Raw genomic sequence first — 21,557 nt, forward strand, 5'->3', positions numbered from 1 at the left:
TTAGTTGATCGTATTGAATGAAACCCAAGTGCTTCAAGTTTAAATAAGTGACAGAATTAAGACTCAAACAGTAGTGAGAAAGCAGCCGGGTGGCTGTGTGCAGTGGGTTCCCCATCTGTAACAGGGAGCTTCATCCTTGAAATTTCTCTGTTGCTAGGTTACCTGAAGGGCTTTCAGCTTTGCATCACAAAAATGTGGGAATTAAAAATATGTTCCTTATAGATAGACCCTTTTTTCCTTCCATCTCTGTAATTAACAAAGCTCTTGAAACAAAAATTACAATTTTTCCTTCCCTGGGCTTGAGAAAGCAGGTGTGCTTATGCTCATGGGAGAATTGGATTTTCAGCGTGAAAAGTCAGTAATTATGGACTCCTCAGGACCCTTTATGTGGGTCTGCTTAATGGTCTAATGCATCTGATTGAAATGAGGCCTGTGGACATTAGTTTGATTATAAAATGTGCGTGACTTTTGAGTTTGTTTCAGAAAATGTCATGTTGGTTAAATCCATGGAAATCCTGAAGTCTATAGTGATAGAAAAGACAATATATTTGTTGAATGAAGCTATAAACTAAGGGACAGTCATAAAATCATTGCTGCTTATACATGCTTGTATCTAGGGTGTCGTTTTGCTACCAAACCTATCCTGCTTTATTTTCTTATGATAAAAAGGCCCTTTATCTTTGAAAGTATTATGGATTTCTCCCACTTGTCCAAGTCAGAAGCCAGGTATACTGCTAGTGTAGCTGGACAAAGTCTTCATTGGAAAAGCATGGGTGTTACCTTTGCTGCGTGATGAAGCCTCACCACTGGTGTCCGGGTGTGCGGGGCAGCGTTGAGAAGCACTGTGAGAGAGCGGGTGTCTGCCATGCTGGCCGTGCCGTCCTGGCCTGTTCAGGAGGCGACAGGGCTGAGGTTGGGGACATGTTGCTGTGGTTGCGAGTTGCCAGATGGTGTGCCCCTAGGCTGCCAGCTGGATTGAGCTGTGCCGGAGAGACACAACCTGCCTAGAAATACCCACTCACAAGCAGAACGCCTTCCGGTGCCAGCTTAGGTAGCGCGAGCTGCAGGGTACACTGTGTTTTATCTTCTATAGCTTGCTTCTTTTTTATTATTTTGATTTTAAATTTTGAATTTTATGTTACAATTTTGTATAGTCTGGGATTCCCCTACCCCCAATTTGCACCCCCTAACTGGTTTTACCCATACTGTCAATTCCATTAGGCTGCTACTTAAGTGTACCCCGACATTGCTGGTCCAGATAAGGTCAGACAGTCCAGCAGCCCATTCTCCAGATATGTCCAGCAGTTTCCCTGGGAGTCCGTCTTTTTGTTTGGAAGTTGGGATGCATGTTGCATTGTATCTTCACATCTGGATAAGGTAGTCTTTATTACTCCATCACTATACATTCCAAATTGCATGATAGATTCCTTATGTTAGAGAGAACATATGGTATTTCTCTTCCTTGTGGAGGGGTATATATTTTTTATTTCATTTGTTATTTTTTAAAATTGTTTTTGATGATTTTTACATAGTTGATTAGGATGCTGAGGGTCAAGGGCTACTGGAAGGTGGGTGAGATCACAATTTCCACATTCTTTTTTTTTCTTTTTCTTCCTGTATCTGGGGGAAGTGAGGAGAAAAGGAGAAAAGGAAAAAACCACCCCCAGCCTCCCAAATGCCTCTGCACCCCATGATGGAGGGCAGCCATCTCATACCACCCTTGGGTCCCTGATGTGGGGCATGCTCCAAGGGCACTGCTCAGGTGGTTTCAATAGTTCAACTGCCCATCTTGCCACTCTAAGCAAGATGAAATCTCCAGAATCCACTGGCTGACATAGTTCACCTTAGAGTCCCCTTTGGCCAGGACACTCACTGCCAACACTTGTCTGGGGTAGTGATCAGTTTGTTCTGTCCTCCAACCTCTGTTGTGGTACCAGGTGTCCTCTGCAGACTGCAGTGTACTGCCATGTGCTCCATGTGCATCTGGATATGCTGTCCACTGCTCCATCTAAGCCACTAGGAGGCCCAGCTCTGACCCATGCACCCCACAATCAGACCATGGAAGCTGAAATTCTCTCCATGGTTGGGGTTCTGAGTCTAGTAGTTCAATTGGGGTGATCCCCATAGAAACTTCATCTGCGGTGATCTCAGACCTGGTCCTTTTATGTGCATGCCAGTGCAGGGTTCATCATGGTCTGTTGCCCCAATCAGCTTATGCATATGCTTGTGGTTGCAATTGCTGGGTTAGTTCTGTTCCCAGCCCTGTCTGCCACGCAAATCGATGGGTGTTGCAGCCCGGGCTGATCCTGCCCACCACACATAGGCCCTCACACAAACCAATGGGAGCTACAGCCTAGTCGAAGTGACCCACAGTAACTCCACCAGTCCTGCCCCTGCCCTGGTTCCCGTGCTTGCCAGTATGTACAGCAGACTAGTCCAGTCTGTCTCACATCCCATTCAGCTCTCATACATGTCAATGGGCATTGAATCCTAGTTCAGGCCAAGTAGCCCCACTGTCCAGCTCACACACGTGCCGGTGGTTGCCACTCTCTGTCTAGCCATGCCTGTCTCAGTCCTGGTTTTCTTGCTCACCAGAAGGAGTAATAGCCCTTTCAATACTGCCTTTGCTGCAACTCATGGTTTTGATATTTTGGTTTTCACTTTGATTCACCAAAATAGTTTATTTTCTCTGATTAAGTTCTTCATTGAGTCATAAATGATACAGTAGCACCATTTTCTCCAAGAAGGTTTTTTGTTTACTGTTTTATTTCTTCGACACATTGGTTCTTCGGTAGCATGTTATTTAACTCCACTGTGTGATTTTTTTTAAACTTTATTCCTGTTTTTGATTTTTTTTATGGCTTTTCATTGAAGGGCATGGGGAGTAACAGCATAATAGAGCCTGTCGTATTGACATGTGAAGGTATGATGCAGTGTGCATCTCTGCTTCCAAATTAAAGAAGGCTTCCCAGTGAGACTGTTGGATGTGTCTTGAGAATAGGGTGCTGGACTGTCTGCCATTGTCTGTACTTTCGATGTCCGAACACACATAAATAGCAGAATGATGGACGTCTGCTTGTGAAGGCCCACTACTGTAATAATGGAGAAATAAGTTGTGGGGAGGATCTCTTGGGGAGGGGTTAAGGGAGTTCCCAAAGCCTATTGTATTGTGTCATAAAACTAAGCATAGAAGGGAAAAAAAGGTCGGGGTGGGGAAGGTCTTGCATTGGTTGACTCACTCCCCAGTGCAGTGGACAGTTCTGACTAAAGTCAGGAAAACTAGACTCCATGCAGGCTTCCTGTTGTGCGGCAGGAACCCAGTGCCTGCTGCCTCCCAGGTCTGCTAGCACAGAGCAGCTGAGACTTGGAGCTGATACTCTGAAACAGGATGTGAATGGTGCCATTGCCTACTGCAGTGTAAGGTCCACCCAGGGCTGTCTTAAATCACTGATACTGAAGGTTTCTGTTTTTTTGTAATTGGCTAATGGCAGGACAGGAAAGAGAACGCTGCTCTCCTCTCAGCCCCAGGCTCCTCCCACCTGCCCAGCCACCCTGCCCAGCCATCCTGCCCAGTCGCCCTGCCCAGCCGCCCTGCCCAGCTGGGAGCTGCCTCCTTGCTGGGCTGCTTCTTTGCCTTCTAGAATTGTGGCGTTTCCGTCTTAGCTGTAGGGGCATAATTGGAAATGAAAGCAGATGACCACAGCACGTGTGGGCAGTAACCCACGATACTTTAGAGTGTGGTGGTCTTCATCTAGGTTTTGCCTATGAGATTTGAGTCTCCTCAACTGAGGGCACTTCTAGATAAGGAGATTATAATACAGACCACATGACTTAAACAGCAGTTTAAAGGGAATGATGTGGTTTATTTTTCTGTGTAAAGTTGGGAAGTTCTCTTAAGAAAATAGGATGCAGCTGGTGCTGTGGCACAGTAGAGTAAGCTGCCATCTGCAGCACCTACATCACATATGGATGCTGGTGTAAGCCCCACTGTTGTACTTTCAATCCAGCTTCCTGCCAATGACCTGAATCTTTAGGGCCCTTCACCCACAGACCTGTAAGAAGCTCTTGGCTGTGGCTTGGCCCAGCCCTAATCATTATGGTTATTTGGGGAGTGAACCAGCACAGGAAGAGCTTTTGTTTAAAAAAAAAAAAAAAAAAAAAAAGGATGCAGGACTGTGAATGTGGGACTGGAGCATGGGATATTCAAATAAACCTACTGTATCTTCCAGAACGAGGAAGTGGGGAATGCTAAAAGAGCACTAATTGGATTGTGTCGAATAAAAGACCTCCCAACGGCCAAAGTTGGAGGACTGTATTTATTTGTTTATTAAAGACTTAATTTTGTTGTTGTTGGTAAGTCAGATCTACAGAGAGGAGAAGCAGAGGAAGATTCTCTCCCTGCCAGTTCACTCCCCCTGTGGCTGCAGTGGTCAGAGCTGGGCTGGTCAGGAGCCAGGAGCCTCTGCGGGGTCTTTCACACAGGTGCGTGGCCCTACGGCTTGGGGCCATCCTCTACTGCCCTCTTAGGCCACAATGGGAGTACTCTTTCAATTTCTTTCTCTCTGTCTGCCTAGCCAGTGAATAAATATTTTAAAGAGCAGTGTTTTGTACTTGGGATTGGGAAAATGGTGAGTGGGGGACCAATTAAACAGTATGCAGATAGGTTTGATAGTGGGTTCATTAAAAAGCATTGTGGTTTTGGACACTCAGACACAGAATCTTTGTATGTGTCCCCCTTCCTTTTTTTTTTTTTAAGTATATCTTATTTATTTGAAAGGCAGAGAGATCTTTCATCCATGGGTTCACTCCCCAATTGGCCACAGTGGGCGGTGAAGGAGGCAGGAGCCTCTTCCCAGTCTTTCATGTGAGTGTAGGGGCTCAAACACCTGAGCCACCTTCAGCTACTTTCCTATGTTCGTTAGCAGGGAGCTGGATTGGGAGTGGAGAGCTGGACTCAAACTGGCACCTATGTGGGATGCAGGCACTGTAGAGAGTGGCTTAACCTACTACACCCCAGCACTGGTCACTACACATGGGTTTAATGCAAGTGAGTTTATCTTGGAATACAGATGGGACTGCTGTGAGAAGAGTAAGATTTAAGAATGTAGGCGCTTCTTCTAAATCATCTCTTTTTTTTATGCAGAATATATGGTTTTATCTCTTTAGCTAAGAGGGTTCTTGAGATTGGGGCCATTAAAGGGCTGGGTGATTCAGAGGATTATTTACCCATGTGGCAGATAGCTCTGGTTGGTAGAACTTTAAGCCTGAGGGATTGTTCTGGGCAGAAACCTTTTGAAATTGGCTCTTTTTCTGCCTGATGCACTTTTGTGCCTGGGTGCAGCTGTCAGGAAGAATTGGGTCAGCACTGGAATGCTAACAGTGGGAGCAGTGTTTCTGAGAATGGAGCAGTTCGGAGTCTGGGATTTGAGTCTGTGCTTTCCAGAGCAGTTCAGAGGAGAAGCAAGTACCAGCGTCCCAGCGATTTGTTAGAGGATGTCAGAAATCCTGCAGGCCACTGTGTTTCTGCCCGTGACTCCTGGAAGGCCACTTGCTCCCAGGCGTCAGAGCCCACACATTTTGCTCACATCCGCTAAGGGTGTTTAACGCTCCTTCCTTGACAGAGTGAACATGTAAGTGTGTGTGGGCTCAGAACAAAGGACTGATTCTGCTTTTGAGGAGTTTTATGCGGGATCAGCCTGGTGTCCATGCCCCACAGTCCCAGGCGTTCGTCCCCTTTGTGATCATGTGTGCAGCTGCCCACTGTTCTTCAGGAAGGCTTGGTGCCCTTTGTTGCCTTGGGACCTCACACGTGGCCACCCTGAGACCACACCTCACTTTCCTCCTGGCCCAGGTTCGTCCTGCTCAGACCCTGGGTCCTGGCACCCAGACTGCCTTGGGCCTCTTTCCCCAGACTGGAGTGGCCTTTAGAAATTTGCTTTCTAAGACTCTTCCCGCTGCCAGAGGTCAGCTCTTGGGTGCTGCCCTGCTTGGCCAAATTGCTGGCAGCTATCACTATGATCTGGCACAGGTGGACGTTTCAAAACCATCCCTGCATGCACAGGGGGAAGGCCCATGAAAGCCACCTCATACTGCCTGTGAAAGAGAGAACTGACACAGTTGCCAGCATCTTTGGTCCTTTGCTGCCTCACAAGAGTAGGGGCCTGAGGAATGAGGCTTTTCGGGGTGTCTCAATAAAGAGGACACAGTCGTCATGGGTTTTGCCCCAAGTGCTGGAAATGCCAGGCCCTTGGTGAAGGTTCAGTGCCCTGAGGCCGGCAGGCTTTCCATCAGCAGCTGTGCCAGGGTCCCTCTGGCCAGGAGTTGAGCTGGCCCCGTCGCAGACTGTGCTTGGTGGGACCATGGCAGTCTCTACATGTCCTGTTGGCATGTGTGACCACTTGGTGAAGACACCTTTAGAATGCAGATTTGGTCCAACACACCAGAAGCTCTTGACACGCCTGGCATGGACTTCATGGGTTCGTCTTAGCCTGGGCTCAAGAATGAACCATGTATATTTGATTTCTAGAAAATAGAGTCAGATGGGGAAAAAGAGCCAAAAGACCTTCTTTCCTATTTTGAACTTAGATTTTAGAGTCTTCTATTTAGCTGGGGTTCTTGGCATTGAAATGCAAGCCTTGTCGGAGTGTGGCTCAGACATGGCTGTCTGCTTAGACACCTGCTGCTGGTGCCACGGCTGGACCCATGGGGCAGAGCAGGTGATATCTTCCAATGGACAGAAGTTACCTCTTCTAGGATTCTGTTCCTGCTGATGTGAGCCTGGACACACTCGCCCCCTTCCCTTCCCTCTGAAGTGCCCTGTGTGTCCAAGATGCTGAGACTGTGCCTGCTTGCTTGCTTGCTTGCTTTCTTTCTTTCTTTCTTTCTTTCTTTCTTTCTTTCTTTCTTTCTTTCTTTCTTTCTCTCTCTTTCTTTTCTTTTCTTTCTTTCTTTCTTTTTCCTTTTTTAAGATTTATCTTTATTGCAAAGTCTGATATACAGAGAGGAACAGGCGACAGAGAGGAAGATCTTCCCTCTGATTCACTCCCCAAGTGAGCGCAATAGTCAGTGCTGTGCCAATTCGAAACCAGGAGCCAGGAACTTCCTCTGGGTCTCCCAGGCAAGTACAGGGTCCCAAGGCTTTGGGCCATCCTCGACTGCTCTCCCAGGCCATAAGCAGGATGGGAGTGGAGCTGCCGAGATTAGAACCAGCACCTGTATGGGATCCCAGCACGTTCAAGGCGAGGACTTCAGCTGCTAGGCCACTGGGCTGGGCCCAAGACTGTGCTTTCAAAGAAGGTCCCCAGCATGATTGTGGCTTTCTTTGAACAACTCCATGTAGAGTGTCTTTCACTGTCCTCTGCCCAGCTCCCTTTGGGAACACTGTTCTTTCTCATAGTTTTGCACTCAAGTTCAGCATGGGTAGTTAGCACATGTTTTGTTCATGTTGCTTTCCTCCAGGGCTTAGCAATGTCTGCAGTGTGGTAGACCTTCATGGGATGTTAAAATGGGCAGATGAAGGAGGAGGCTCAGACCCAACCAAGGACAGCTAGACCACTATCCCTTCTAGATGTCTGTCACCTTGACAGTTCTTTCGTCAAGTCAATGGATGCTCTGCCCTCCTTCATGTCCTTCTCCACATGATTTTCTCCTGCAGCTGTCTCCTTTCCCTTCCAATTGCCTGAGAGAAAATCCTGTCCTCTAGAAGCAGAGCACAGAGCCCGGCACGGTGGCCTAGCAGCTAAAGTCCTCGCCTGGAATGCGCCGGGATCCCATATGGATGCCAGTTCTAATCCCTGTAACCCCACTTCCCATCCAGCTCCCTGCTTGTGGCCTGGGAAAGCAGTTGAGGACGACCCAAAGCCTTAGGACCCTGCACCCACATGGGAGAGCTGGAGGAAGTTCCTGGTTCCTGGCTTCGGATTGGCTCAGCACTGGCTGTTGTGGTCACTTGGGGAGTGAATCATCGGATGGAAGATCTTTCTCTCTGTCTTTCCTCCTCTCTATATCTGACTTTGCAATAAAACATAAATGTTTATGAAAAGAGGGGGGGGGGCGGGAGAAAGAAGCAGAGCCCAATCTTGACCTGGACAGAGGGTCTGTGATGGGGTCTGAGACCCTGGTCCTATCTTGTGTTGGCAGGGTTCTGCGTGATGATGTTGGTACTCAGCAAAGGCTGGTCTGGGCCCCCAGGGCAGAAGGGTATGTGCGGAGCAGGTGCTCGTTAGTCGGGTGTCAGGTGTCTCACTAAGGCATCCACAGAGACATGTGATTGTTATGTTATGTGGGGGTTTGACTTTAGAGATGGAGAGTGCTGTGGAAAGCAGACAAGTCAGGGCTTAGGACACAGTGCTGAGATACATAGGAGCGTGGCATACTCCCTTGACCTGTTTGGGCCATAAAATAAGCATGTCATCAGTGAGGACAGGTGTCATCAGCTGAGTTCTGTGATGTGCCTGTAATTACAACCACCTGTTCAGGGAATCCTCCTCTGATGTAGTGCAGCTGTGTGCCCCTGCCCTACCACGATTCTGACACCATGTGTGTTCCTGGGCTTGCTTCCTGCTTGTTTCCCGGCACACTTTGTGCATTCGTGGGCTTGCCTCCTGCCCATTGCCTGGCACTGACACCTTGTGCATTCCTGGGCTTGCTTCCTGCTTGTTTCCCGGCATACCTTGTGCGTTCGTGGGCTTGCCTCCTGCCCATTGCCTGGCACTGACACCTTGTGCATTCCTGGGCTTGCTTCCGAATGCTTGTTTCCCGGCACACCTTGTGCGTTCGTGGGCTTGCCTCCTTGCTCATTGCCTGGCACTGACACCTTGTGTGTTCCTGGGCTTGCCTCCTGCTCATTGCTTGGCACACCATGTGTGTTCCTGGACTTGCCTCCTGCTTGTTGCATGAACTCATGTGATATCCACATGTGTTCAGGCGTCCGAGTGTACAGATAGCAGGAAACCTGAATGCATTTGTACCAAGTTTGATAGTTGCACCTGAATGTAACTTAAAAGATTTTAGAGGGTTTGGTCATGGGTTGGGGCAAAAGCAGCTCCCTGCAATGTGGTAGCTGTTGGGGGTGCCCCAGCCAGGCTGGACCCAATGCTTGGGACTCAGGCCAGAGTCAATGCCAACAGGCAGTGACTGAGTCCTAGGCTTAGGTACCAGTACCTGACTGAGTGGTGGAACAGGGGACGGGTCACAATTGGCAGAGTCGAGACACTAACCAGCAAGCAAGAGAACCAGGTCTGGGGGTAGATTTTGTGGGGGAAGTGTGCGCCCAACCCTGTGGAAATACAAGTCCCGCTGGTTAGCTCATGAGCTGGGGTGGTGATGGGCTGAGCTAGGTGTGACCATGAAACCTGCCATGACTTATGGGTAACGGAACCGACAACATTCTGGGCAGGTCAAGGCAGCAGCACCCAAAAGTGCATCCTCTAGAAGGGGGTGGACTGGGCAATGCCAAGCAAACCTCAGCGCACAAGGAAGAACAGAATTCAGGATAGAGCAAAGTCATTCCGAACTAGGCTTTTACACTGACTGGTCTGCATAAGTCAGAGATAGGCCACAGCATTGAGGGCAAAGGCTGAGACAAGTGAGCAGCTAAGCCAATTGATCAGAGCAACCACACACGTAATCTAAGGCTGGAAATAGGCTTGGTTGGGGAGCTGTGAGAGTATACCCTTGCTGCGTTGGGGTTCCGGAGTGGGGGCTGCATTCTGGTCTGGATATGGTTGCAGTCTCCCCTGGCACAAGTGTAAACTGGGGCTGGGTACCCCTAACTGGCCTATATGTCAGCACCATTTGGTGCCCTGGAGAACCTGGGTAGATGTAGGACGGACTAGGTTGGGTCTCTGCCCCTACTAAGCCATGTGTAAGCTGTGTGTAGGTATGGACGAACCGTGGCTGGGCTGAAACATCCAACAGTAAGAACTGGGATGGATTGAAGGCCAGCAAGGAGGGCTGGCTCATGGACCCACTGTATGCGCAAGATCTGGCATAGGGAGAGGTTCTGATGGAGGAGCTTGGGAAACTCCTCTGGCAGGACACAGTCCCTGTAGGTAAGCGCAAGAAGCATGATAGGGAGCAACCCAGACCAGGCCAGAGAAAAATACCCACTGGCATACATTTGACATAGGTTGGGGACAGACCAGGCTGAACCAGTTCATATCACCCACTGGTGAATCCGAGCACCCAGAACAGAGTATAGATTGTGCCAGGTTCGGTCACAACAAAAACCAGTGCACATTACGGAATGCCAAGGTGAGGTGAGCCGTACCAGACTGGGCCGCAGCACCCAACCAGCACATATGAGAACCAGGGAGGGAGGGTGCAAAGTTGGCAGGGGAGAATGTGGGCTCCCCTGCTGGACAACCACTCCCACTGGAGAGCATTGAGTTGGGATGAGGGCAGACCAGACCAGGCAGGGCTACAAGCACCTGTGTGTCTCATGTGGTCTAGATCAGGGAAAAGCCAGGCTGGGCTGATTGTTCATACTGGTGCAAACAAAAGTTAGAGTGGGTGAGGGTTGTTTGGGCTTAGCCACAGCATCAGCTGTCATAAGCTGGCACTTGGAGCCTAAATCTGTCAAGTTAAACTCCAGAATCATCTGGAGAGTACATAATATGGGAATGGGAGTGGCCTAGAAGGGAAATAGTGGTCTCCTCCCTCTTGGGTTACCACTCCCACTGGAGGGCACAAAAACCAGGATGGGGCAGGGGTGGCTAGACAGAAAGGCATTCGCTAGTATATGTGTGGTCTGGATAGTCGGGCTGGTTGGGTTGAAATAGGCTTCAATGCCCACTGACATGTATGAGAGCTAAATGGGATGTGGTACATACTGGCAAGCATGGGAAGCAGGGCAGGTGGCAAGCCTGTTGGGGGTTATTGGGAATCGCCCCAACTAGGCTGCAGCTCCCACTGATTTGCATGAGGACCAAGTATGAAGTAGACAGGTTTGGGCTGTCCTGCAACACCCATTAGTTCGTGTGGAAGAAAGGGCTGGAAACAGAACTGACCCAGCAGTTGCAACGACTGGCATGTGCATAAGCTGATTGGGGTGCCGGACGGTGCCGGACTGGCAAATTCACACAAGAATGAAGTGTAGGTTCACCTCAGACGAAGTTTCTTAGTTGGAGATCCCTGCAACTGAACTGCTGATCTCAGAACCCCAACCAAGAAGAGACTATGTCAGCCAGTGGATTTTGAATAGATTTCATCATGTTTGGAACAGCAAGATTGGCAGCAATTCAGAACTGTTGAACTACCAAACTGAGCAGGACCCTGGAGCGTGCCTCACATTGGGGACCTGGGGTGGGTGGGAGGCCGGGTGGGGCTTTCCCTTTTGTTTCTCCCCTGACCCCAGATACAGGAAAAAAAATGATGATATTAGTGTGGGGGAAATTTTTTTTTTTTTTTAAGATTCTACTTGTTTTGACAGTTTAAACACACTTGTCTTTGGCTTCCAGAAATGCTCTAGCGCTGACTCCAGGTGGCTGGTTAGGTGGCTTCGTACGTAATGCTGACGTGACAGGCTGCTTTCTGCATGTGTTGCCACCGTTATCCAAAGCCTTTATTCCTGTTAAACCCATTGCCTGCTATGTTTACCTTTTCAAATAGACGTGAGTTGTAGCCAAGACACAGAGCTACCAATCACCAGGGCAAATGAAACAGACCAAAACTCTTGAAACATTTGCTCAGAGAAATGTATTAGTAGAGACCTGCAGAATGTCTAAAATTGACTAACTTTTCCCTTGATTGCAGAGGTAGGCTCTTTTAGACTCTCTTGGTGTGCTCTACCATGCTCTGTGGAGCTGTTTCGTGGGCTTTGGTGTGGGCTGTTAGTGATCCTCTTTCTGGGAGGGAAGCTCAAGAGAAGATGAAAGATTACAGCTGCATAGTGCAAGAAGATGAGTGCTGAGCTGGTCAACACTGCGCTGGGCATGTGCAGGGCTCAAGCCGGACCCTCGCGCACAAGGCCTGTCCTGGCCCAGAGGAGCTTCAGCATCTAAAAGAGGAGGACTCGGGTGAAAACCCTTCTCAGCACACTCCTCACCTCTTGCTCTGGTTGGATAAAGTCTGGTCAGTTGCCAACGGAGGGACAGGTGCCAGCTCTGTCACCCTGGCGGATGGTAGAGAAAAGTTCATGGACGGGTCTGTGACTTGTGGCCCCTGCCAGACTGTATAGATGTGTTTTCGTCTTGGAGTCCCCGTGGAGAGGGCTCTGTGGCAGGGAGTGGCCTTCCCCAGCTTGCCCCTGGGGAGCTCTGGGATCCTGAGGTTCTGAGGAGTGTTGGGAAGCACAGCTCAGCATGACACTGACTGAGCTTCGTGGCTGCAGGCTCTTTGCTCTAGAGAAGGCATTAGATTGGCAGGCTTTTTTTGAGGCATAGTGTTCTCAGCAGAGCTTCCATATTGGCCGAGAGGTACTAACTTGTGCAGCACTAACTGTGGGACATGGCTTGGAGAGCTGTCCTTCAGTCGTGTGTTTGCTGGTGCCCCGCGGCAAGGACAGTCCCAGAGTGATGGGACCCCTGCTCTTGTCTGTGTGCAGGGTGGCTGCTGGTCGGTCATAGTCTCTGCCAGACTGTGCCCTGCTTTGCACTCACTGCTGATTTACAACCGCTCTGTGCTGCGCACAGGTGAGTGAGTATTGGTAGGAGGGCACAGTGGATCCTGTCTGCATGTGTTGGGCTCTGTTCTGTGCTCATGGGGCATGTTCTGTGTGTGCTTGCCTCTAGCAGAGTGTCACAGTGAGTCACAAGTGATACTGGCTTGAAGTGTCTGTTCCCCTGCTGGTCTGTGAATTCCACTGTGAGAGCCAGGGCTTCCTTTGTGCATCCCAGTTGTCAGCACAGCTCCAGTTATGCTGAAACCTGAGAGAGAGAGGGAAGCAGGGCGAAGGGGGAGAAGGAAGGAAGGAGAGGAATGGAGGAATGGAGGGAGGGGGAAGGAGAGGGGAGAGAGGAAGAGGGAAGGAGAGGGGGAGGGAGGAAGGAAAAGGGAGGGAAAGAGGAAGGAGAGGGCAGAGGAGGAAGGGAGGCCCCAGCAACCGTAGGCTTGTGTCTGCCCAGCTCTACATCCGGAAGAAAGAATGGTTCATGAATCCATGGCTGTGGTGGGCAGGCTGGAGCCTGGATGCCTTGGCCGGGCCTAGCTTCTGTCCATCCCTGAGAGTGCTCTGTGGTATTGGTGATATGGTTGCTGTTTGCACAGCACAGGACGGTAATATCATGTCTTCATAGAACATCTTCATAAGGTGGATTGTGATGAAGGTGCAGGCAGCTCCCGTTTAAGGCAAGCTCGCTGCCCAGGGAGCTGCCCACAGCTTACCCACAGTCTCTCTGGACTCCTCTCTGGAGAGCTTGTCTCTTCTGTGCCTGCTGGTAAGCTGAGGAGCAGCAGCTCAGAGCCCAAGAGGAACTGGGCCTGATGCACCTGCAGAACCTGCAGCAGCTGCACTGCACTGATGCTGAGCTCTGCCATGCCTCTGGGGACAGCATGGACACTTGCTCAACCTTCTCAAGTACTGACTTTTCATGGTGTTTTCCTCACCTGTCTTCTCAGCCTCCTCCGATTTGAATGCCCTTTGTATGAATGACCTTGAATTTTGCTTTTGAGTTGTTACATGTCTGTGCCAGGGATGTCGTCGTTGAGATCATCTGAATGCCGGCCTGGCTGGCATTGGGCTGTTGGGCTGAGGGAGCAGGAGGTGAGCTCGCAGTGCATCTCCGGCTCACTGCTGCTGGTGCCAGGACGGGAGAGCACTCTGTTAGCACCAGCACTGCCAGGCAGGCTGAGGTCTGTGCCGTGTTGCTCAGGGGTGCCCTTTGGCTGCTTTGCGGGCGTGGAAGGGTTTGTTCATGAATTCATGGAGCACAGCTGAACAGGGCGGTGTCTGTTTACCACTGGTCTTCCTTGATTCAAGCAATCTAGGTGTACCGATCCTCCTTTTTTCTTTTTTGCTTGTTTGTTTTCTTTTTGGGGGTGGGGGGGGAAGTTTGGAAAAAAGCAGTTTTTAACCCAGCCATCCATTGCAGTTAGTGTGATCTGCACACTTATGTCTTGCTGTTTAGGTACCGTCCAACTTGGGTTAAAATTAAAACCTAAAGACCATCATTGCTGTTGCATGCGACACTGGCATCCCGCTTGGGTGCCAGTTTGTGTCCCTGTTTGCCAGTTGAGATCCAGTTCACTCTTCATGGCCTGGCTGAAGTTCCTGGCTTTGGCAATTGCAGCAGCTTGGGGGAGTGAACCAATGAGTGGAAGATCTCTGTATATACTCCCCATCACACTCCCCACCCCCCAAACCCACCCCCATTGAAACGGTGCCGGGAGGGAGGGCGGGTGACAGAAACGCAATAATGTGTTTGGATAAAACAGCAAAATAACTTCTCTAAGTCAGATCTGTGAACATAGAGTGGTTTACCTGTAGGCCTCTACTTTTTCCCAACAGTGTTACCTAATTTTTCATCACGTGTATAACATGTTTTTTGTTAAAGTTATTAAGGTTTCATGTTTCCTGATGCTGTCATTATTTGAATTGGTTTCTTCACTTTGGGATTGGTGGCTCAGCAGGTGAAGTTGCTGCTTGCAGCCGCCAGCATCCCACTTGAGTCCTGGCTACTTTGATTCTCATGCAGCTTCTCATGATGCCTGAGAAGGTGACAGATGGTGGCCTGTGGACTTGAATTCCTGCCACTGACATGGGAAATCTGCTTAGAGTTCCAGGCTCGTGGTCCTCGCTTGGCCCAGACCTGGCTGGTGCAGGAATTTGGGAAGTCAACCTCTTGCTCTTTTGTGCCTTTGAAATGAAATGTCTGAAGTGTCTTGGTGCAGTAGAGTCCACGTGACTGGCTGAGCACTGATGGCTGCAGTTCCTAGCAGGTTTCTGTGCAGATGGTCTGGTGAGAGACACGGCCCACAAGTGGGGATCTGAACCTTCTGTAACGGGTTGTATGAGAAAGCCTGACCATAGGTGTGATGGCACAAGCTTGTTTTCAGACTAGCATTTGGCCTAGCAATTAGGCCACCCATTTTAACACTTGTGTCCCATAAGGCAGTGCTGGATTCAAGTTCATCCCCACTTCCTACTGCAGCTGCCTGCTGCTGCTCACTCTGGAAGACAGCAGGTGACGGCCCAGGTGGTCATGTCCTTATCACGCACGAGGGACAGACACTGCATTGGCTTCGCAGGTCCTGGCGTCAGCGGGGCCCTGGCTTGCTCACGGTGGCAGTTAGGGAGTGAACTTGGGGAGGGAAGTGCTCACTTTCACTCCCTTTCTCTCTGAAAACGTTTTCAGTTTTTTGTCTGAATATTCTAGGAAAAATAAAAGGTCATGCACATTGTGTCTGCTTGGCTGGAAAGCCTAGGGAAAGGTGAATTTAGCGGCAGTGCTTTTCAGGTTTCTAGTGTCCTTTCAGAAGGTGTTAGAAGCGGGGCTAGGAGTACCCCATCCTGGCCTGATTGTAGATTTGTTGTGTGATCATGGCCAGTTGCACATGCAACTTGTATGCCTAGTTAAGCAGTTTCCCCAGTTAAGTGTAACTGTGTAGTTTCCAGTTGTCCAAAAAGCTGAAAGACTTCTAAGTTTATTTGTAAGCACCATGTTTGTAAATAAAAGGCTTATTGGTGTTTATCCTCTAAATAAATACCTTTTCAATTAAAGTGCCTCACCATTTAAAGCAGATTACCTACCTATTGATTTGGGAAATAGATATATGATTTTCCCCCATGTTTGCCTGAATTTCCACTAGAGATAGCACAAGAAACTACTTTCTTCATTAGTGAGCCGGTCACGTGAGAAATAATTGGCTCCGAGTTTCATGGTGCAGAGTCATGATTAAATCCACATGCCTGTTGTGCTGGTAAGCTGTGTAGGTGTACAGTCACTGCATACAGAGCTGTCTGGGTTTAGGGGTCTCTGCTTACTTCCTGTGGTAGCAGGTAGCTGGGTTTAGGGGTCTCTGCTTACTTGCTGTGGTAACAGGTAGCTGGGTTTAGGGGTCTCTGCTTACTTGCTATGGGTTTAGGGGTCTCTGCTTACTTGCTGTGGTAGCAGGTAGCTGGGTTTAGGGGTTTACAAGCCTCGCTCACTGTCCTGGGCATCAAGTCATGAGCTAGGGGAGCTTGCTAATATTTCCCCAAAGCTAAATATCAATACCAGTGGAACTCACAGAGCTCAGTCATTTATTATTATTTTATAATGTTTTTATTTGAGAGAGTTCAGAGAATGAGTGTGTGTTATTTGGTTCACTCCCTAAATGACCACAACCGCAGGCACTGGGCTGGACTGAAGGCAGGAGCCAGGGAGCCTCTTCTGGGTCTTTGATGTGAGGGCAGGGACCCAAGCACTTGAGCCTTCCTCGACTGCTTTTCCAGGCCACAAGCAGGGAGCTGGATGGGAAGTGGAGCTGCTGGGATTAGAACTGGCGCCCATATGGGATCCTGGCGCTTTCAAGGAGAGGACTTTAGCTGCTGGGCTATGCCGCCAGGCCCCAAATCAGTTGAATTTAAAAGTGACAATGCTCAGTGATGGTAGTGTGTGGCAGGATGGCATTGCTTTATACTCCTGATGGGGTGGCGGGAGAACTGTGCCTTTATCTGATTGTCTGAAGGTGAGCTTGGCAGCACTTTTATGCTGCTTGGGCCAATAATACAGCTACTGCGAGAGTCTTTTAAACATTTTTTTAATTGCTTGAAATTCGATAAAAAAATGCATATAGAAGCATGTTTGTTATACTAATTATTTCTAATGATAGATATATCTATTTTTTTACATTTTATTATTTTTACTCATTTTATGATACAGTTCCATATTCCCTTATCCCCTCCCCAATTCCCTCCCCCCCGCCTAGTTCCTCTATATCATTACTAACATACAGTTCTTCATACTCAGTCATATGTCCATCATTGCGGGCATGGACAATGGCAGAGAGTCCAGAATCCTATTGTCAAGAGATAGTAAACAGTTTCATTGTAAGTCCATCTTTGTCTGGAAACAGAAATACATACTACACTGCATCCTCACATCTGGAGATGTTAGTCTCCATTTCACAACTACTGTACATCCCCTCAAATGAAAAGTCATAATACAAAATCAACAATAGAAAGAAAAATATAAATTTACATTGCCATGAAATTAACTGATATGTTAGTAGATATGACAGTCTCCATTACACAGCTACTATACATCCCCTTAAATGAAGAGCCACAAAATAAAATCAGTATCAGGGAGAAAAAAGAAATTAACAACACCGTGAAGTTAAATAACATGCTATTAAATGACTAACGTGTAGCTGAAGAAGTGAAAATCAAGAACCTTCTTGAAGAAAATGATGCCACTGTATGATCTATGAATCATTGAATGATTTAATCAGAAGAAAGTGTTTTGAAGAGATGAAACCAACAGAAAACAACAAAACCCATGCGATATAGTTACTGCTGATTTTTATTGGTGAAGTTGTCTTCTCCAGACAATAAACAGATGGGTTTTGTTTTTTAATCCAGTCTAATAATTTATGACATTTGATTGAGCTTAAGCCATTTACATTCAGATACTTTGATCCTGCCGTTTTAGGAATGGGTTGTTCATTGGTTTAGTCTCCTGTTGTCATTTCACTGGGATGTTCTTCCCATTTGCCTTTGGTTTTGGTAAGTGCTATTCCTCTTCTCTGTCAAGAGAACATCTTAAAGTATCCTTTGTAGGGCAGGTTTGAAAGAGGCATAATCTTTTTAAGTTTTCTTTACTGTGAAAGAATTTTATTTCATTTTCAAAGACAAGAAAGTTTTGCTGGATATGTTATCCTAGGCCGACATTTTTTTCTTTTAGAATCTGGAATATGTCACTCCATTCTCTTCTTGCATGTGGAGTTTCCTGTGAGAGATCTCCTGTGAGTTTAATTGGCATTCCTTTATATGTCAATTGATTTTTTTCACATGCACATTTAAGGATCTTTTCCTTATGTTCGATTGAAGAGAGCTTGATAATCATGTGTCTTGATGAAGATCGCTTTTGATCAAGCCTGTTGGGAGTTCTGTGCCCTTCCTGGATCTTGTTTCGCAATTCTTTCTCCAGATTAGGGAAATTTTTCCTTATTTCATTAAATATATTTGCAAACTCAGCTTCTCTTTCCGTACCTCTTTCCACTTTCTGTGATACCATGCTGAGGCTGCACCATTGTCTCTGCAACCTTTCTCCTACTTTCCGTTGGAGCAGGTCCCAGGATTAGAGAGACACCAGGTGTCCTATCTAGTTAGGTTGTTGGTGGCGCTGATCTTTCCAGAACCTGTTGGATGTTATGTCCGGGTGCCACATGGATCTATTTTGGCCTGTAAGATGCCACAATCGGTATTATTTTCCTGTGAGATCAGTGCAATCCATGGAACTCAGTGAATTCTCACAAGCTCAGCATATGCGCAGTTCACTGTTGTCCCCTGCAGTCCTAAAGCTATTGCCACAGTGTGCAAAATGGTGCCTGACGTACCACTACTACAGTTCTTGATCTGCTGGCCATCAGATCTGAGGGCTACCCATACCTGTCTTGGGTGGAACCTGTAGGATGCCATGTCACTGCAGTTCACCGAGTCAGAAATGAGTTCACTCCCAGCCCAGTTTATGCTCAGTCCTTTTCCTTGTCCTTTACCTCCTTACACAAAATGGCACCCAATTCAGCTCTATGGGGCTGACTGGGCTATGAAATCCACCCTGTTCTCTCACTGCCCGTCTGGGATCTGCTGCTCTGTCTCTGCTCCTGGTCAAATCAAACGGACCAGCAGGACGGACAGTTTTTTATCTGGGTTCACCTCCCAAGCTCCCAGTGAAAGTTTCTTCCCATCTGGTTGCTGGTATAGTTCTGGCTGCTGGTGAAGTTCAGATCCACCATTAGCTGAATGCTGCTGGAGTATCAGTCACTGCAACACCACACTGTTGTGTCTGCTGCTTTCCTGTGTCTGTCAGTCTCCAGGTACCCCTCTGCTGTTGTTCTGTCCTTTCCTATTTCCTGAAATATGTCCTCTCTGCTTCATCCTGTTTTTCCGTCCGTTTAAGTGGGTTCACCATCTTGATTCTTGTCTAATGATAAGACATATATCTAACAGGAGTGTTTCTGTTGTGGCATTTTCCAATTACAAAGTAATGTCCAACTGTTTAAATGGTGTTTATGACAAATACATCATTACAATGAAAAACTGAAGTAAGCAGTGACTATAAGTTATATATTCTCATCTTAGCTATTATTTCATAGAATCATATTGTAAAAATAATGGTCAGAGGCTCATGACATAATATCCTAGCGGCTAAATCCTCGTCTTGTATGCCTAGGTTCCCTCACAGGCACCAGTTCATGTCCCAGCTGTTCCGCTTCCCGTCCAGCTCCTTGCTTGTGGCCTGGGAAAGCAGCAGGGAGCATCCTGTGGGAGACCTGGAAGAGGTTCCTGGCTCCGGGCTTTGGATTGGCTCAGTCCTGGTTGTTGTGGTCTCTTGGGAAGTGAGCCTATGGATGGAAGGTCTTTATCTGCTTCCCTCCGTAGAGCTGCCTTTACAGTGAAAATAAGTAGGGCCAGAGGTAATCCGAAACAGGGATGTGACAGCTCTTGGGTGGTGTTGTGACACATGTCCTATGTCGGAGTAGGACACCCACATCACCTGTAAGGCCAGCTGCTCTTTTATGTTCACGCGACACCATGCTCATTTCTAACAGATTTCTTGCCTGCTGTGCAGATAAGAACTTTGACGATGAAGACTCTGTAGATGGTAACAGGCCTTCCTCTGCCAGCTCCACATCATCCAAGGCGCCGCCAGGCTCTCGGAGAAATGTCAGCACGGCTCCCACGCGCAGACTGGGCTCCAAGTCGTCAGGTGAGTGGGACCAGGCTCTGTGGTGCTGTGGTGGTCACTGCTGTCGTCCATCAGAGGCTGCTTGAGTCTCATGGGCAGCGTGTTTCTGCGTGCATCCACTGATAAGCCCACGCACAAGTCTGAGCTGCTGTGTTAACTTGGCCTCCTTACAAGGCGGAGGCTGTGGGTGTGAGTCCACACCGTAGCTCCGAGAGGTCAATGGACTACGTGTGATGGCATTGTTTGGCAGTCTGCAATGCCTAGAGCTATCAAAGGACCTTTTGGGCAATTTCCGTTTATTGAGACAATATTCTGAGTCCCATTGTTCCTTGTTGAATAAAATAAACGGTAGGAGACATTTCTCCATGTCTGTGACCATTGACTTACAAGACACCTCCCATAAGGCCCTCCTGGCCAGCTTGTCTTGCCCATGGTTCTTATTTGCTGTCTAGCCTTACAGTTTTGTCTATATTTTCTGGTTTGTATCCTCTGTTTGTATAGTTGTGCTCACTGATAACATTGGATTTTTAGTCTAGACTGGAGGTGGGGAAGTTGGAGTCCCCACCCTGGAACCCCAAATGCCACCACTTGACAGGCTAAAACTGGAAGAGATTGGTGTGAGGTTAGAAGGCTGTGTGCAGGTGGCCTTGCCTGGATTCTGAACTGGCCCTAGACAGGTGGTGTCTTGGCCAGGTTCGTGTAGTATCCCCTGCCTCCTCAACTCCAGCATCTCTGGTGGAGGAGTGTCCATCACTTTCACATCAGGGGCAGCACAAGGGGGAAGTGTTACTTGGTTTTTTAGGCTTCTTGTTCTTAGCTCCTTGTAAGTGGGTTTTTGTTTTTTGCTTTTTTAGTGCAGTACTTTTGGTGGTTGTTATTGAGCTTAAAAATTCACATTGAAAAAGGGGAGAGTGCAGTGTTGTGTACTGGAGCAGAGCCAGCATCACGTGCTGACAACGGATTGGCTGTCAGCTGCTCCACTTAGGGTCCAGATCCCTACCAGTCCTTCTGAACGCAGCTCCTCAGGTTCCTGCAGCCTCGTGGCAGACCTGGAGGAAACTCCTGGCTCCTGGCTTGGGACTGGCTCCGCTTTGGTCGCTGTGGCCCTTTGCAGACTGAAGCAGTGAAAGGCGGAGCGCCCTCTATTATTCTCACTCTGCTGCTTCACCTTTCAAGTGGAGTGAAAAATAAATAAATGAGAGAACTTTCTAAATGTGTGGCAAGTGTAACTCACTAATAGAGGTTACAGGGACAATCAGAAATACTAATTCTGTGACACTCAGCCTGTCCCCTCTGCCACATGCGTGTGTTTTGTGATGACAGGCCTGTTGGTGAAACCCACAGAGCTGGCCTGCACTGCCTGCACAGCCCCCATGGAGGGCTGAGAGTTGGGGTGCTTGGCTGTGTTCTGGGAACGTACCCATGCTCAGCCATGCTCACACACACAAGGCAGACGGGTTGCGCTGCCTGGTGGCTTGACAGGGAAGCCAGGAATGAGAAGGGGAAAAGGGTGCAGGTAGTTGGTGATTTTTTTTTTTAATTTATTTACTTGAAATGTACAATTACAGAGAAAGTGGGAGGGAGAGAGTGAGTGAGCATGAATGAGAGCAAAGTAATTCACTCCTGTCAGCTTTTATTCTTTTACAGTAATGTTTTCAGAATTACTGTCTCCGATCATCCTTGTAACCTGTTAGTGACTTACACTGAGACAGACCATACATCTGTTGG

General features: G+C 48.2%; 1 protein-coding gene across 4 annotated transcripts in view; it reads left to right on the forward strand.

Moving 5' to 3' along the window:
• Positions 1-21,557, forward strand: part of CLASP1 (cytoplasmic linker associated protein 1) — a 249,987-nt gene that overhangs the window by 136,460 nt on the left and 91,970 nt on the right. For all 4 annotated transcript variants that reach the window (XM_041000184.1, XM_041000186.1, XM_041000187.1 and 1 more), the window contains exon 9: positions 19,713-19,850. In XM_041000184.1, the coding sequence (XP_040856118.1) occupies positions 19,713-19,850 (138 nt within the window). The remainder of the gene's footprint in view (positions 1-19,712; positions 19,851-21,557) is intronic.

The sequence above is a fragment of the Ochotona curzoniae genome, unplaced genomic scaffold, assembly GCF_017591425.1.
Source record: "Ochotona curzoniae isolate NIBS_2020 unplaced genomic scaffold, NIBS_Ocur_1.0 scaffold_2217, whole genome shotgun sequence".
Lineage (NCBI taxonomy): Eukaryota > Metazoa > Chordata > Mammalia > Lagomorpha > Ochotonidae > Ochotona > Ochotona curzoniae.